Source organism: Acromyrmex echinatior, chromosome 19 (assembly GCF_024713525.1).
Source record: "Acromyrmex echinatior isolate Ae372 chromosome 19, ASM2471352v2, whole genome shotgun sequence".
NCBI classification, from domain to species: Eukaryota; Metazoa; Arthropoda; class Insecta; order Hymenoptera; family Formicidae; genus Acromyrmex; species Acromyrmex echinatior.
This window is the reverse complement of record NC_141870.1, coordinates 4,029,218-4,048,794: the sequence shown is the minus strand read 5'-3', so window position 1 is coordinate 4,048,794 and position 19,577 is coordinate 4,029,218. Positions and strand designations below refer to the sequence as shown.

General features: G+C 37.0%; 1 protein-coding gene across 1 annotated transcript in view; it reads right to left on the bottom strand.

The window, feature by feature from the left end:
* LOC147906649 (uncharacterized) overlaps window positions 1–16,343 on the bottom strand; it is a 70,142-nt gene extending 53,799 nt beyond the window's left edge. Inside the window, exons 1-2 of the mRNA XM_087415929.1 lie at window positions 15,328–16,343; window positions 14,800–15,021 (exon numbers count right to left, since the gene is read on the bottom strand). Of these exons, the coding sequence (XP_087272055.1) occupies window positions 14,800–15,021; window positions 15,328–15,330 (225 nt within the window). The 5' untranslated portion in view covers window positions 15,331–16,343. The remainder of the gene's footprint in view (window positions 1–14,799; window positions 15,022–15,327) is intronic.
* Between the last annotated feature and the right edge of the window lie 3,234 nt (window positions 16,344–19,577).

The window sequence follows — 19,577 nt, the reverse complement described above, 5'->3', positions numbered from 1 at the left end:
TGATATAATCTCAAATTATTAACGCACTTTACATGCAAAATACCGCTCACGAATTACTATGAAAAATCATCATCTTCCTCCCCGATCGAATGCACCGATTCTCCGCATATTTTCTTCGTCACGCTGGCAACGCATTGTTCTCCACGACGTGAAAGAAATCGCCGTTGCCACGCTTGCCCATTTTCGTTATTCACCCGGCAACGCGACATTTCTCATGCGATACTGTATGCAAGCGCATGACTCCGACCATCAGATAGTCAATGGAGAACAATATGTCGCACTTTGAGGGATTTCGCACAAAGATGCGATCTCTCTTGTATCTTCGTAACATGAAAATGCCAACCTACAAATCGAATTTATGAAACAGTATTTTCGTGATTCTGCACTTGTTTCTAGTAGATAAACATTTAAGGCGCAATTATTGCGGGTATAATGAGGTAACTCCAATCTAGTTAATTCCAATCTGCTTAGTTTTGACTGAAATTAATTTTAACCCTCAGTACAATGGGATTAGCGTAACCCTACATGATTTTCTTCCGATCCCTTTTTACTTATTGCAAAATATCTTTTGTGTACGACATTTTAACTCAAAACTTTCTAACTGAAAAATTCTTTTTTTTTTCAGTCTTCAAACGATAGATTAAAAAAAATTTGTTAAGCGGAAATGTAATAGTTCTGAATCACCCTGTATAGGTACTCAAATCGTATTTTTTTTTTAATTTTGCTCAATTATAACAAATATTTTTTTATTTAAAGTTTCTAATTTTTGCAATACTATATGAAGTCTTTCATTTAATTTTTCTAACAAACAAAAATTTTGAAAAAAAGTTTTTTTTTATTTTTATTCCCTTTTTCATTTTGTTTATTAATAAGATACATATATTTGCTTGTATCAATTGAGTTGAAAAAATAAATTTATAACAATATTTCAATTGAAAAAATAAATTTATAGCAATATGTTCATTTTTATGAAAGTTATAAGCGATCAAATTGAATGAATATGACAATGCATGAGTATGCTGTCCTTGTATGAAATGAAGCGTGGCGTTTAAGGATTATAGACTCAAATTTCATTATCTATTCTATTCGAATACGTTCACGCGTCATTATCCGCGATAGATGGAATGAGTAAAGCTGCAGTCGAATACATCATCCGATTTTAGATTCGGAAAGATCGAACGAGAACGCGTGCCTCGTTTCTTCCGGCGACTTTACTGAACGGAGTAGTCGCGCGGAAGGATTCATACGCTGTCGTCACAGGCGTCATTCTCGTCGTTCTGCTTAGGATTGAGACGTTTGTCTTGCATCTGACGTTGCGTCTTACTCGCGGTGAGATAGGAGGGAAACCGGCGAGCACTCTCGAGCGGAGGCTTGCCGGGTCGACGCTGCATGTGACGTCTAACGTAACGCCAATAACTCACCTACTACACGGAAGCCCTTACCGGGAGAAAGGAGGGAGTAACTTGCTCCTTCGCACCAAGTAAGACTCACTCCTCCCCCCCCTCCCTCGTACCCCCGCGTTACACCCACAACCCTCTCTACGCATCCAGCCTCTTTATACTCCCGCCACCGCCACCACCTCCGTTTCATCTTCTCCCCGCAGTTACCTCGGAACGCCCTTGGAATAACCCTAGGCACCACCAAGTTTGCGAAGGGATGAACGAGAAATTACAGGGAGGTTTGGCTAAATTCCTTCTTCGCCCACCACACCCGGCGCCTCCCAGCGGGATCGGTAATTACTCGCCGAACACGAGGCCCGATCTGATCATTAATTTACCTCCAATTTCGAGCTGTTATGCTTTCCCATAGAAGCCACAGCCTGGCCGGAAGCATTATTTTGGCGGTAACAGTCGGGAGTATCGCTCTTGACGAGGAAATAAAGACTCAAACGTGGAAATGTGGGTCAAATCCGTGCGTTTGTTGTACGTGTTCAGAACGACGCGACGCGACGCATCTCCTTTTTTACGGCGCACATGCACCGTGACCGCATTTCTTTATTCACGCCGTGAATCACGTATGCAACGACGCGACCCGGCTTCAACCGGTATTCACCATTGTCGACGAGATATACCGTTGGCGGAGCCTCGCGAATGAAAAATTCGAGTCGAGCGAGTAGTTATATCGGCGCCCACCCGCTACGTTCTCTTCCTGGGTATTGCCGGGGTATTGCGTTTGTATTTGTATACAGCGATTCTTTATCATCGCGGCGAATGCACTACTGAAATGTAAATAGAACGGCCATACGTGGTTACACGTATGTATATTCATCGTATTACAATATGCGTATTAACGTTGCATTACATTCTGCAAGATATGTGTGATACCATATTTCTCATTTAAATCATTAATTTCATTAAAAACGTAAATAATGAAAATCTCGTGTTTTTCCATGAATGAAGTTTATCTAAATTGTCTCTCTTTACAGTATGAAATATTGGAATACGTTCTCTTTATAATGCGAGACGATTTAAACAGAGTGGAATGATATAAATGACGTGTTTAACCGTAGAATAATACGATTTGTTACGAGATTGAAAATCTAGATTACGGTCGACGGGATTTTCCCTTTGATATTGCTCTGCTACTACGCGTGGACGTGTATTGCCGGGCAAGAAAAATCGCCTCTATGCGGCGGACAACGTCTGCAAAATTACCCACGGAATATCCGATAACAAGTGTTGCATGGCAGTACCTCCATTCTTTACACTGTACAAATTGACTCTTTACGGGACAACAATAACTTATTGAGCCACCGTTTGATTGCTTGTTATTTCCCGAGCATTTATTTGACTACAGTTGTGCGACATGAATAGCAGAATGACAAAGTAAGAGAATAAAGAGACGGAGGAGACTTTCAGCGCGAAACGACACTTTAAGAGTTTCCACCAGTGGAAATTCTGCAGACGGAACCGGCGGCGTCCGCTTTGCCGGCTCACCGGCAAGTCGCATTTTAAAGGAACGTGTAATTTCCCGTTACGTGTGTGCGTACGTGCGTGATCATGCAGTTCAGAAAATTTAATGATGGTCATATGATTTCGAGCGGCCCCTCTCGGTGAAAACGGCATTAATGTTGATGGGAATTATACATTTATACTCGCGGATTACCTTGTTTCCGCGAGTTCCCGTACATCGCTCACGCGATTAGTCGCACGCGAGCGGAAAGCAGCTGGCACCAGCCGAAATACAGCTGGCAAATACCGCTTTATTTCAGCCGCACGATTGTCGTTTATCGAGCTAATCTCATCGTCGCTGAAATCGCCCCGGCGGAGAACAGAGGAGCGGTAAAGCAGACGTGCGTTATATAGGTACGCGACAATGCAGCGACGCGAATAGACGCCGGATGTAGAGATAGTCGCAGCCATTCTACGGCGTCCGTCGAATGTAATTCAGCGCGAGCGCGCGGGACGAGAGCCGTAAATTCGAGGATTCTATGCAAGATTGATGCCACGGGGTACTTCGGCGGTACGAGCAGCGTGAGTAGCGAGAACCGGGCGAGAGAAGGCAGGTCGATAAAGCGGAGGGGCGTGCGGAGTTTAAAATTCTTCTCTTCATCGTCAAAGTGTCGACCAGCTCGCTCTTTGCATCGATAAAGAATTGCGAAAACGCGAAGGATTATGCCGAACTCGGAATCACGTGATACAGACATTATGTTATAAATATTTAAAAAGACATTTAGGGATGTGTGAAAAAAGAAAACAACTAATTGTACCTTTGCGGAGATCTTCCCGTTTATCGTCGAGAGAGGAGAATTCGTTTTCTGTATTTCGTGCGTCTCGGAAACACAACGAGCGAGAAGCCCTTCGTCATAAAGGATTTGCTCGAATATCTTGACGAGTTTAGTCGCGGAAATTCAAGGGCCGAGACCAATTATCTCGAGCCAGGGATTTCTTTCTTTCTTTCTCCTCAATTGATTCCTCGTATCAAAACGCTAATTGTTGTTCCTTTTCTTCTCGTGATATCGATTTAGCGAACCGGCTAACTGCGGGCACTGTTAACGGCAAAAGAATCGTGTCAGTTTTAGATATCTGGCACAACGCCTGAATCCAGTTACGCATTAATTTCGATTTTGCGAAGCAGCAGAGCGTTCATTCATTCATAACAATTCCCTTTTTGTATCATTTGTATGCTTCTAATGGTTTCACTCACCGTGTAAAATATTTCTTTGATTTCTGTCTATCTAAAAATTGGAGGAAAATTGTTTCATAAGCAATACATCTTTTGACGTTCTATTCTTCCTATTTTTTTATTTCTTTCCGATATACATGTATTATTTTAATACGACTAATTTATTAAGCTATTAATATGTAGCATATCATAAGATTGCAAAGTATTAAAAAAATTGAAAATTTCCAATTGATTATTTATTTCCCGACATTGTCACGCGAAGAAGGTCATATTCCGAAAATAAATTTGTTACGGGACCGATCGAGCTCCTTCTAATGTTATACGATAGTCCCAATTTTTTTTCGATAAAGAATTGAAATTTGCCCCATAAAGTCGGATTTATGGCCACCTTCAAAGTCAGTGGTGCCCTTTGATCAGACCTATGGACCATTGACCGCTGTCCCCTGCAGCACTATCTATCACGTTTGGAAGGCAGGCGGTCGTCCGTGTAACAGCAGTTAGAGGATTGCAGATAAGAAGAATCTCGGTATAAAAAAGAATTTGGGGAAAGGAGAATTTTGTCGAGGGAGACTGAAATGTTTTAGGAAAAAATGTTCCATCGATTCCACTCTATTTGCCATAAATCATCATTTTAATCTGTAGTTATGTCGTCCACACGATGCCTACTCGACAAAATGATAAACGGAAATAGAAGATTATGCAAAGAGTTACAGATTGAAGTGATGATCAGTAAGAATAGAAGGTTGAGTTATCGAAGAGATTACAGTAGAGTAGAAGAGAAGTAGTGGAAGTGGTATAGACAGGAAGATGAAGGAACGGAACGGGGAACAAGATCAACGAAGATATACCCGCAGGTTGACCATGGGGAATCCCCCGGAAGTTCGCCATGGTGAGATACGATAACATCTTAACTACGGTGACTGTACTATACCCGAGCTCCTTGAATCCCACCTGTAAGTCGAACGAGCCTGTCGAGAAGGGTTTAGTATATCTTCCTTGACGTAAGGCAGCGTATTATCTCGTTAGTACACTTCTAGTTGACAGTTTTGCAAAAGAAAAAGGATATTAAAAATACCCTTGAAACGTAGCGCAATGTCTCGTGATAATCGCTCGCTATCCCATAGAAATGACAAGAAGTAAGATACGGTACAAAGGGCGGAAGTATATAGAAGAAAGCATTTCGCACGCAATGTTTCGATCGTCCTATTTCCGATCGTCTTTACTTCACACAAAGTGACACCACTGTAAGAAACTCGATGCATTCATCCCTATGTCGGTAGCTATGTTTTTGTCGACTGAAAGTCCAAGAAAAGGAACAATGAAGAAGATATACCACATAACGCACCATTTTCGGCAACGACATTGTAAAGAAAACTATATGGTTGTGGACGCGAACTGTATAGTTGGCGGTATAGTCGACTTTCTTGGCAAACGAGTCTGAGACGATGGACTCTTTCTTCGCCAAAATAAGTCTCCGTCCTGAAAATATATTCTATTCGTTTACTTCAAAAAGAAACTGTTATGAAATAACAAATATATTTATTATATTGTATAATTATTAATATAATTATAAATATTAATTTTATTTAAAATTTTATTTAAAATGTATTATAAATTATAACAAGATAAAGTAGTATTTATATTTTTGTAAATTCTTTAGAATTAAATAGTTTAGACAAAAAAATGACATTTATAATATGAAAATGATTATAATATAATATACATATTTTTTACATTGTAAAATCAATATGACGTTTATAACGATGCTGAGCAATGAGAAATGTGCATTTATATACGAGAAAACGGAATATAATCAAGAAGAAACGAGAATGATGTTGAAGAAAAGCGATAGACAAAGCGAATATCATTCTTCGTTTAACGAGGAAAAGTTCTCACTTATCCCTTCTTTCCGAGAAGTCGTGCCGAAGAGTTCAGAACTTCTTAAGACTTTGTCCGAAATCCCACGGAATGAAGAAAAATTCCGAACCTGATTCATCGAACGGAAGTATACGCGCCGATGAGACGCTCGCTTCCATTAAATGTCAGGAAAGAAAATGGAATTAGCGGACGTCTCTCATGAACAAAGTGCAAAGGGAAGTATTCCGTCGCCGCGGTTGTTTCTTTCTCGGGGAAAAAGTTCCAACCTCGCTTCGTTGCTTAGAAGTTATCGCGTGGAGCTGTGACAACTTCTCGAGACTTCTGCTAAGAATTTCACAAAATAAAGGAGAGCCGCTCTTGGTTGGAACGGTTGCTTAAGAAAAAAAAAAAGAAAAAGGTACAAACGACTTGACGTTATACAGTATAGCGAGAGGAGCCGTGTGCTTGTGAATATAAGCGAAAAGTAAGAAGCGAGAAATTGAGATGAAGATTTGAGCGCGTATTATACCAAAAATATAAAGCAGCTCTACAATTTATTAGCACTAAGAACAATACCGTGTTTTATCATAAATAAGTAATAAATCTTGTCATGTAAAAAAATATATCCTTTTAAAGCCACCCACATAAATATGATATCGGCTTACCGATATATTGATTTGAAGTCTGCATTTCGTATTCTCTTAGCAAGAAACTTCTGGATGTAATAAGTGAAGATGAATCGTCGAACTGAGAATTACGAATGTCATACTCATAGTATATTGGTTGCCGTAAACGCGTCTTTTTCTTGAAGGAAACAAGGGAGAAAGTAAGAAAAATAGATTCGCATGTATCTCAAGTCATTATCGCTGTAGGCGATTATATGTGAGACATTTATATTGAAAGAAGAATTATTATCATCAGAACAATTATTATTGTGGTAAGACGTGTTGACCCCAAAAAGGAAAAAGCACTAATTAACTCGAAAAACGTTGACGAACTTAAACCATATTTCAGCAAAAATTTTCTGATGTCTTGGCGCTAACTGTTCGAAATACAAAATACCGGTCCTGTAAAATTGTCGTCGAAAAAAGATCTCTAGGATCTCTATGTCACGTAGCTGGCCACAGCGGAAGTTCAAATGAAATTACATGGCGAGCTCGAGCGAGTAATAATGGCGTTTGAAAATAAAAAGAAATTTCACCACGAACCTGGATCGATAAAGTCGAAATTGTGACAAAAAAGACAATAAAGGAAAAAGTAAAGCGACGAAAAGTTGCGAAAAATATTACACAAATAAGTATGAACAATCGAATACTCTTCGTAGTTCAAAGCAAAAAAATCATTATTCACAATTATTAAAAAAAAAATGAAAAGATTGTCATGTGGAAACAGCAATACTGGACAATTGTTTGCCTTTGCGGTATGCCTCTTTGCTTTCGTGCGAAGAGATACCAAAAAAAAAGAAAGAAAAATAAAAAGTAGAGACAAAGAATAGGAAATAAGTGGTTGAATAATTCACGCAAAGACAAACATTGGAGAAAAATCGAAAGAGAAACGAATGGTAGACTTCCGTAGAAAATCAAATAAAGCCGAGGAGAAGAAGGGAAAGTAGGAAGCCTTGAAAATCGGATATTCGCACGTTCTCTGTAGAGTCGCGAGTAATTGTAGGACTTTTGGAACTTGCCCGGTGGACACATCGCAGGTAAAAGGAAGGGTACATAGGTAATATGTCTCTTTGTCGAACAGAGAGGGTACATTATCACGTAGAACGTCGCCACGGAAGTACACAAACTCTTCCGCCGGAAGCGGGATGGGAAGGAAGAAAAAATAGTGCGCTGGATGGAGAAAAAGCAGAGATGAACGCATTCCGCACGCAACATCCCTTGCCACCGCCGCCATAGTCGCACCTTCTGAAAGTTTCATGAGGTTCGCGCCGATCGGGGGAGCTTTTTATTCGCATGGGGCGCTTTGCATTTTTACGACAAGACTATAAGGTTATGCGTCGGGGCCGTTCGGCGAGACCTTTGAGATCTTCTCGCATAGTACAAGAATCCGGATAGAGGGATCCACTCAGTGAACTCAAGTTAGATATCCCTCGGATAGAGCACCCGGTGGACATATTCGGTAAGAGGTAGGTATAATCGGAGAACGTTGATAGCATAAATGATTGTTCATCTGCGTCGCAGTGGTCACTGATCGCACGTGTTGCGATATGTAATAAGGTCATTTACATGCAACTCGGCTTTTCCGACACTCTTGATGCATCAATTTTTATGATTACATTCAATTAGGTAACTACTCACTACATTTTGTCAATATCGAGCTCGTTTTGTTGAATTTCAGAGCGAATTCTATCACTTAAGCATAACGTCTTGTACAGAATTGTATGCTCGCCTTGTCTCGTGCCTCAAAACTTCACTCTATATCTCCGACGCAAACTTTCCGATTCTCTTCCTTCCCGCAACATCGAAATAAGTCTATTTGGCACTTTCTACCCTCCCTCTGGGCCGACAGTGCCTTTGAGCGCCGCCGAACTCATTCTTATTCAGGAAATCCGTATTCTACGAGACTCGCTGTTTTCTTCGCCAAACTCGTTCGTTCCTCCTATCCGTCCCGCCGTCCATTTCCTGCCTTTTCCGGTGCAGAAAGGTTGAAACTTACGATAAGTCGATCGGTCAGGTGCGACCCGAAAAGAAAGCTTTCAATGGGTACATCTCTTCCGAGAACCAGTAGATTCAATGACGATACCGAATCGGCGGAGTTTCTACGTTACCTAACCATTCTTTCCAACTCTGTCGAACTCGTTTCTTCAGCAGAATCAGAAAGTATAAAAAGTTTAGCTCAGTCTTAAACTAAGCATATTTCTAAGCATCTTACGTCTGTTTATACGATATCTCGTGATTAAGCATACCTCGTGTCATAAAAACGAAAACAAGGGCTTTTACCATACCTATGCATTAAGCCATAGTAATTACTTTTAAAGTAACTTTTTAATGTGGCTAGTGACGTAAGCGATGTGCGACATTATTATTAAAAGCGACAAAAACGTTAAAAAAAAACGATAGTACTGGAAACTACATTTATTTTACATTCATAGGGAACCCGAGCGTTTTCTAATGAGAATGCAGTATACGCGTACGTGAAATATTGTGCCGCATCGCTTAGGACGCAGCTGGAACGCAGGAGGCGCGGGGCGACTTTAAAAAATCGCCGACCGTGCATTTTAATGTAGACTCGCAAACAGGAAGCGATGCAGCCTCTTACGTTATGATGTTTATCTCGCTACACGCTAAGCAACTCTACCGCTATATATCGCGTTACATTAAAATATGTTTTAACTACTAACGCTCCCTGTATTCCGAATATACAAATATTGTCCTTAACAAACGGTGGCGAAAACGATTGCAACGCCGAGATATTACAATATCCGGTTCTCAATATCCGGACTACTCGAATAGAAACGCTGTAGTTTATACCATCGTAGAATATATAATTAATAAATATGTTCTATTTCTTCCTATACTAATTACTTACAATAATAATGTTAAATCCAATTCGAATTATTTTTAATTATTTTTATAACTTGCCACTTCTAGCCAATATATTATTAATTTGACTAAAACGTTGGAGTTAAACATTTTAACTGAAGAAAATATATTAAATTTGACTCAAATTTTATCAGGTATTTATAATATATGTATACGTAATATGAATGATTTACTTTGTTACTAACCACAGAAATAGATTTACATTTTGACATAACATATGGAAGTAAAAAATAACAAAATTATTTAACTTAAAGAAGTAGATTATTGCTCCATTTATATTGAACAATGTACACTATTAAATCTATAGTACCAAATTTAACTTAATGTGAGTCGCCACTGTTTCTACTCAATCGTTATTTTGTACTAAAAAAAACAATGGTTATACTATACAGTGTCAATTTGACACTATATATGGCAACTCACATTAGGTCAAATTTGACACTATAAATTTAACAGTGTACGGCGCAGAGCTGGACATATATTTGAAGTATTTTTATTTAAAGCACATTATTTGCAATATAAATGTATTTTGTATTTTGTACTTCAGCGGAGCACATGAAAGTATTACACATTTAAAATCAAAAGATTGAAAGTTTTTTGTATTTTGTATTTCGAATAATAAGATTGATCATATCAACCTTAGTATTTGAAATACAGAATACAAAATATTTTCATGTGCTTTGTTGAAATATAAAATATAATTATCCTACAAATATTGTTTTCCAAGTAAAGTATTTCAAATACATGTCCAGCCTTGATGATGTACGACATATACCTATAATAATTAGCGAAGACACAAGGATTTTTATTTGCAGTGCATTTCTAAAAATTAGAACAAAATAAACAATAAGTTAAACTGAGATTAAAGTTAATCTTACATTGATTGGAACTGGATCTAAAAAATGTCTGTTTAATTTTAATTTCGATTTAACTAACTCTTTATCTTTTTTTAGTTTTAAGAATTAAAAAAAAATGAAGAATAAGTTGAATCGAGATTAAAATTAATCTACATTGATGGAAACGGGTATAAGTCATATAATAATTACATGTTTATATCTCCATCCCTTCAGAAATCCGCGACTGTTCCCTTACGTTTGCTGTGCCACATAAAAATCTATCGGTATATCATCATAATCCCTTACGCCTGAATTCCTCGTGATCGTATTTACTTCCTCCGCCAACAGATTTCTTCGTCGTATAAAAATCCATCGGTATCCCTAGCGCGGGCGCGGCACATCCGGGAATTCCAGCCCGGGCAACGCGACGGCTTTAAACCCAGAAATCACAGACACAGCTGTTTCCGGTAGTGACCATAAAAAAAACAAACTGTGCGCGAACGAAGGAGCTGCTCAATAAAACATAAGAGGGTGATCAAATAAAACCGCCGGCGCATCAAGGAGTGCGAAACGACATAGAACCGACGAGCGAGAAATCGCTATACGTGACAAAGACGGACGGTGTTGGGTAGCGCGGACACCGATGGTTGGAGAAAGACGGAGAATAGGAAGGGAAGAGACGAAGACAATGCATATCGATTCGCAGACGCGGAAGCAGCGCATCTGCCCGCGTAGGTAGATTCAATGTTCCCTTCGCCGCGAGCGAACGAATGAATGAACGAATGGACGGACAGACGAACGAACGAACGAACGAACGAACGAACGGTCGAACGGTCGAACGGGTGAGCGAACGAATGACTCTTCCTCTTTCGCGGCGAATCGCGCATACCGTTGGCGCGAAGAATCGTAAAATTCTGAAAAATTTATCTCTCGCTGGCTCACCACACGGCACGATATCGTCAATGGTACGATGCCTTCCATCCTGCCGGAATTCCGGACGGTTCCAGAAGCGAAAAACACGAGAAGGGTGCGAGACGATGGGTGCTACATATTTAAGCGCTCGATCATCTCGCCGGTCCGATGAATTCTGACAGACTGATCCGGAGAAAGAGAGACAGAAATAAGAGGAAGTCAGGGAGTAAGAAAGGGACAGAACGGGAAGCTCTCGTGGTGAATTTTTGAATGGTTGGAAAAAAGCTCCGCCCGCGTGGTGGTTCGTAAAAATGATAAATGAACAGCGGTTTGTCCGAAGCGATCGATTGATGTATAAGCGGCGTAATTCGAATACATTGTTAATTTAAAACGATTGCGTGTAACACGGAAATGTAGTACGCAATGGCTCGAGTATCCAGTTGATGTTTCACGAACGAGTAATTACAGGTTTCGGTGAAGTTGAAATTTTTTAGCAAAACGAAATGGAATATTACCGTTACGTCGGAATATAGAATATTGTCTGGCGCAGGACGGAATCATTTCCGAATAATTAAAACATGACTCGCGCGCGTACGGCATATCGATTGCAATCGATATTGTTAAATCATCCGCGGTTGTACAAACGGTGCTTCGCGACACCGATATATTTATCCGTTCTCTATCGTTTACGCGAACGCCGAATCTCTATTACTATTGGCCGATGCGAACAAATGGACTACGCTCAGCCGATGACTTGTGCAAACAGACACTGACCAACTTTAATTCGTTCCGCAAATCGAGAAACCGATTGCGGATTTGCGAACCTTCCGTCAGATATGTACGCTTACCAGCTTAATCGTGTCTCATACCTTTCAGACTGGTCATCTCGTCCCATCGTAAAATATGAGAAAATAAACTGGCAAATCTCTTTCGCGCTTTACGGACGGATATTTGAGTTTGACGATTCGAGCTCAATCAAGATCCACGTTTATGAAGAAACAGTTATAGCTTGTAATAAATGTACGAATACACAGATATATTTAAACCACTTAGTACGATGAACTAAGTATTTTCATTTAATTAACATCAGCAAATATAGATAGAACACATACAAATACCAACGTATATATGTATACATGCATATATGTCGTTTTCAATCTTTTATTACTGCATTCATTAAAATCGAAGAGTAAAATCGCTGAGGGTATTGCGGTGTTTGAGGAATTACTGGGCATTATTGGGCATTATTTAACAGAATTGTGTATCATAATGAGGTATGAGATTATACAATACCAAGACATTAATGAGCATTACCTGGGTATTAATGGGCATTAATGAGCATTACTAAGGTATTAATGGGCATTATTAGGATATTTAATGTTAAATCTATAGTGTCAAATTTAATCTAATGTAAGTCGCCACTTTTCTACTCAATTATATCGTTATTTCATACTAAAAAAGTGGTTATATTTGACACTATAGATTTAACTGTGTTAGTGGACGTAAAAATTGGGCATTATTGGGTACTAATAAGGGCACATAAAAAAACTTAAATATTAAAACATAAGTAGTAAGCGAATTGACTAATCACAGTAGAGTCCATAAAGCCATAAGCAGAAGTCAATCCAACATGTTGATTTCCTTACTGCTTACATCTTGCTTGAGTTTTTTGTGTACCATGGCTTTAAAAATTGATATACACAATTTTTGTCAGCGGTTTACCATTCGATCTTAATCGAGATTAATATATTCCGATCTCTCCTATGAATCTTTGCTTCGGCGAATTAAACCGCATTGCTGTCGCTTTGAATAGGATTTACGCACCGAGGGATAGTACCACGGCAACATGGAAAACAATAAAGACACCACGTCCCCGCGTAGGGTTTATGCAATGAGATCGCCGCTCGTAATTCCGATAAACACGATAATGTTGACCACCCTAGCGACCGAAACGATTTATAAGTCCCTATCTCCGACGGTTCGTTTTAAATTATGTACCTCTTTTATTACGATGAAAGACGATCGTCCAGCTGAAAACATCGTTGCGACCACCCACGATGGTTCGTTTCGCTTAGGCATACAATATCAAAATGACGAGGGCCGATGTGAGTGTACGCGCGCGTGCGTAGCAATTAATAATACGGACATCATTAACGCAAATTCGAATCGCTGGCTAAACCTAAATTATCAGGTGAACACAGTTGAGCGATCATGATTGCGACAGCTAAAGACAAGAGCAAAACGAACAAAGTACAGAAATAAAGGATAAAAGATGACAAAGCTGTATTTTTCTTTTACGACGTTATATTTTACTTCTCAGTCGTATCTCGGTCGAAACGTTGCGGTTGCGAGAGATCGATTATAATGTCACGAATCTCGGATGTACTGTGACGCCATTAATGTGATCTTACGCTCCATATATTTCTCTTGTCTTGTCGTTATCGTATAAATTTTGTTATCCATTAAGGTGTGCGCGCGCGAGCGCGTCGCATAGGGTAAGATGTTAACGACGATGTGCTAACGAGGTTGGCAAGACCTTCGCGATATCGAGCCCTCAAGGAAAGACCTTGTTCGTCTAATGGATCAATTAGTCCCGTCTAACGGGTGTCCAATCAATGTCAATGAATACCCATTATCACTAAAACCAATTGCTAACGATATTCGTAAGGGTGACGCAGCGTCGCCCGGCTGGATTATCATTGCCCGCCAACCGAGTCCCGATAGAAATACCGCATCGTATCGAGATAACCATAACGAGCCGTGAAAACGAATTTCCCCATCGACGGTATAGCGGAGGACACCGACAAAAACATCTTCCTCGTTTTGGAGCGACGAACAATACCGCTTATCGGTTTGCCCATTATCCGAATTTCAATTAGCCGTCTATATCGTCGCGATAGACAGGTACGCGTGAGTACAGAATGTGCGAGGATAAAAGGGTGCGGTATGTCGTTGAAATGCGGCGGACGCTTCCCGCGTCAAAGGCCGTAAAAAAAAAGTAATAATAATAAAGAAAAAAATATCGGGCAAAATTTCCCCGACAAAAACGATGCCGTTATTTTGATGGATTATTACGAGAGAACGGATTACGTCGACATGTCGGTACACAAACGTGAGGTTCTCTCCATACAATAAATGCGGATTGTCCGCGGAGGCGCGCGCGAAACGCGCGTTATCAACGGGTAGATTATCCCAGGAAAGAGCTCACGGTGAGATTTTTAACGCGAGTTCTTTTCTTTCAGTTATATGTAATAGAGGCGAGTAAGCTGGTAAGCGCATGTGTTACATCCGCTAACTTTGCCAATCTGACATTTACGTATGTTAAGCCGCCGAGCAGAGACGATTGCAGATCTATCCGACACAGCTATAATTTAATACAACTACGTGTCGCTGATACTTATTGTCTTCCCCGCACGGACTTTTCATAAATATTAAACGTGATATTTTGACAAAAAGTATTAGAACTCTTCGAACATGTTTAACATGCAGTACGAAACACATGCTATCCAGGAAAAGCTTACCGTGGCGTAGAGTCGTTGCCGATCCTCGTAATCCTTGTTTCGAGGCTGACACTTTACTTGCTCATTCACGATGAGTTTCATAGATACACCATGTTTCAATATGCACGCGTTAAAGTTTCGATGAGTCTTGGCTGTTCCGAAATCCTTATCCACGTTCGCCACGTATTTGCACAAATCAGCGATAACGTTTATCTCATGATATCCAGCTAAGATTTTAATAACCTGCGTATATCAGTAAATATCTTTATCAGAATGTAGAAACGTATATTTATGTCTGCAGAAACTAATTACACTCCCTTGCGTTTCGACTATCCAATACTGATCCGTCCTCGAAATGAAGACTCGCCTCTGATTACTGGAGATTCGCCGCGTTTCGTGCAAAAGTATAGATCGCGACAAGCATGAGAAATTTTTGGAAGCGCTATGAAATAATACAAGCCCGCGTTCCCAGTAGCGAATTATCAGTATTAATTCTAGTCTGTGCTTCAGACTGTTTGAGGTCGTTTTGAAAACTCAGAAATTTCATACCATTTACGTCACCATTTTATCGCGTCGTAGCCACATTTTTGATATACCTCGGTGAGGATTTCGCGACACGATTGATGCAATCGATTTTCGTGCAAACGACAGATATTCACCTCCACTGATAGGAAAATCCGACGACCGATCGACGAGCGATGCAAAACATCCGCACGCTTCCCGGCGACTGGAAGGGTGGACGAGAGTCGGCGGCTCTCGGGGGTGGATTGTGCGCATGCGACATAAACAAACCGTAAAGAAAAAGCCAATATACAGGGTGGGAGACTCCAGCAGTCTCTGGTGTATTCAAGTAGATGATATTATAATATACAATGGTTTGGAACGGTAGTTCTATGTTATAAGCGCAATGGACTTTGGCACTTCGGATATCCGGAATATCGCGCGAAACCAATAGGAAACCAGTATCGAAATCCCGGTTTCCGGAAAATGCAAATCATTCAACAAACTGAAAAAAAATTCGCGTCATATGTAAAATACAGGATATGCGCCGATGTTGTTGAACAACAGCTACAAGTATTCATGTTTTTGAGGGCGTTTAAAACCGTTGTCCAAATACAATCCGATTTCAACGAAATGAAAAATGCGAAATGGAAAAGCAATACTTTATTTTATTCACTTACGAAAAGGATTTTTCTTTTTTGAAACTTCCAAATCTTACGTCTTTCGAGCATGCGATGAATCATTGTTAAGGAACGTGTATATAATTTTAACGTCACTTAGCGGTGCGATACGTACATTATGTTCCGCGCTCATCTGACATATTATCTGCTCTATCACTGACAAGCCCGTGCTATTCGTGCACTGATACAACGCATTCTGTACTACTCCGTAGGCTTGCACTTCGTCTAACTAACTGCCTGATGCGCTATAGATCCTCGCCTTCTCCGTGAATTGCGGTCTTAGAGCAGATATCTCAAACGATGACATTTGCAGTACAGCATAAACGTGCACATCGCATTAACCCTCTCGCGGCTACGAAACCGACTGAAACCAACGATAACGTTCTATTAACAACGGTGATTACTGCATACGATAACGATATCAGAATTGTACAGAGACTTATCATTAATAAATTACTTAAAATAGAGCATCTTACAAATATAAAATAGATACATATCTGATTTTATTTGTATTTTATTCTCACTCGCCTGAACATGAGGTTGAAGGACATATAATTCTCATATGAACTCATTAAAAGATTTTTAAATTAAAAAATTATAAATAATACGTAAAATGAATATAAAAAAGAAATCTGTATTGTTTAATATATTTTATTAGGTGTTGGAATTAATTCGTAGCGTTTTTAATGAAAGAATGTTATTTATTTCACATGAGCATTAAAAAATACATTAATGAAAGTACTTCCCATCACTTGTAAAACGCTACGAATTAATTCCAACACCTAATAAATTATTAACCATATATTTATTTTTTACCATTTGTTTTTATTGATTTGTAATTTTTAATATATTATATTATATTTTTTTAGAATCTAGTTTAAAATATTAAAAAAACTTATAAAAAATAGATCGAAAAATTATTATATCGCAATCACATTAAAAAATTAAACAAATGGAATATATTTCATAAGTGTTTATTTTAATATTAAATGATATTAGTAATGAATTAACCTTTACAATAAAAATTATTAACATTACTATTTTTATTGATTTATTTTCAGTCAATATATGAAGTTTTTTAATAATAATAGAATCTATGTATGATAAAAAATAATGTTTTTATGTCTTTTAAAAAGATATCTCTATAATAAAAAGATTGAAAACTATTTTTATCATATTCCATAATACAATATTATTAAAATACATCAAAAGACAAAATTAAATTATAAACCAAGAAAGTTTCTTCTAAATGATGCATATAAATATCGCATATTTCTACAGTTATAAATATATCTTAAGCAATTTTTTCATAGATGAAATTTTTGTTTATGCACATATAATAAAAATTCTAATTGTGTTAACATAATATAAAATATAACTATAATATATAATTACACATATTTTTCAAATCTATATGCACGGATATTATTTGTGTCCGTTATATAAAAAAATTTCTTTTCTATTTATTCATATTATATAAAATAGTGGATCAACTATTGTACGTAATATAAATAAATAGAAAGAAAATTTTTTGTATAATGGACAAATAATCGCGTTTTAGCTCTAATTTACCCGATTTTTATTATAATATTATTTTTATTAACGAGAGCTCGATAAAATTTTTTTATTGTTGTTAGTTAGTTGTTAATACTGGCATTTTGGAACATAGCTTAAAAAATGTCTACTTTAATGTTATATTGATAACTATTTAATGTCAATAAAAATTATTGACATTATTTTTCAAAAATATTATATATGCAGATTACATTATTGAATAAATATAGACGCTTATGTATATATAATAAGAAAAATTTTTTTTCATTTTTCTATATAAAATGTTTCTAATATAAAACAAGATTAAAAACCATTTTTGTTACAATAAATATTATTTATATCCAAAGATGTCGAATTATAGATTTTAAAAATTTCATTAAATATCATATACAAATATAGCATTACTATAAGCAAATGTGTTTTAAATAATACCCTAATACATAAATATAAGTTTTAAACAATATATTTTTTATTTGGATGTTTTATATAAATATACAAAAATATTAGCAAATATTTCAATTGTGCTAATACAATGTAAACGTGTAATTGATACATTTGCAAGTTAATCTATATGCGCAATAAAATGATTAAAATTTTAAAAAACTGTATATTGAGATTATTGAAGTATGTGGTATATAGCATTGATTTAAAAATTAATGCAAAATATCATACTTTGTAAAAAAAGAGTTGTATATAATTATATGTGTATATAATTACATATAAAATTATATAATTACATATAAAAATATTTTTTTCTGAGAGAAAGAGAAAATAATCTAATTTAGAGTTAAAATTTAGTTTAATTTTCTATGAATAATGCGTAATCGTTATTTAATCAAAGAAGTATCTTTTTTTTCGAATAATTTCTCTTTCAAGTTATCAGATAATATTTTAGGATTATTTTTGATTTTTTTCTAAAAATTCTAGTGTTTATGATATCACCTAAGTATAGATTAATTAATCTTTTTGCATAACAAATCTGCATTGCTACTAATTGTAAAATCTAAATATTTTAAAACATTCTCTTTTGTTACGTATTTTATTATACGGTTTTCACACGTTACTTTAAGATCTTTTATATTAAATTTATTAACTACTGACATGAGATTAAGTAATATATTTTCATGTCTTTTATCATCATCTGCATCTAAATTTAATTTAAACACACTCCTAGTTTCTATATAGTATAGTTTGAAAATATCATATGTATCAATTATTTCTATTTCCTCTTCTTCATTCTCTTTTGAATTACACTTTTTTAATATATTATTAATGACAGAGCTGGCCACACATATTAATGATTTATTTATATGAAGACCTTTTCCATCTATTACAAATGTCACGAATAAATTGGATTTATCAGAAGAAATTATTCATAGCTGTTAATTTTGATGTCTCTGATGTACATTCAAACATAGTGTTATGTGATACATTTGTATATGATTGAAACATAAAACGTACTGACAGAATGTGTTGTTGGATAAAGTCATCTCGTTTAGGCAAAGAGTTTTGAGACATACTTTATATAACAGATCAGAATTTAAATAAAATTCTTTCCAATTTGTTTCCAAAACTGTTTCCTTAGTATTTTGGATACAAACATTATATTTGTTAATATCAATCTGATCTTTGATAGAACTTCGAATAAAAAAGCATAATTTGTAATGTTCCCTATCAATGCACATCTTAATGAAGAAATGCTCTTTAATATATATCTCAGTAGATTTTAAAGTATTAATAAAATTATAAGTGTTCCAAAAATCAGCAATAATATAAAAGTATGTACTTCTGCATTACATTCTGTTCGACAATGATCAAAGATCTGCTTCTCTATTTTTCCCTTATTTTTTGCGGACAACTCTATGATGCGCATTATGAAAACAATACAAAAAATATGCACTTAACGACTTTTCGAATAAAAGTAAAACGTCTATACATGCTTCCGCGAATATTGGTGCGTAAATATTTGTAAGACGATAGACACAGTTCGATAGATATAATTTAAGTACACACAGTGATTTGTGCACTGAAAAGGATTGAAATCCAAAGTTGAAACGTTTGCGT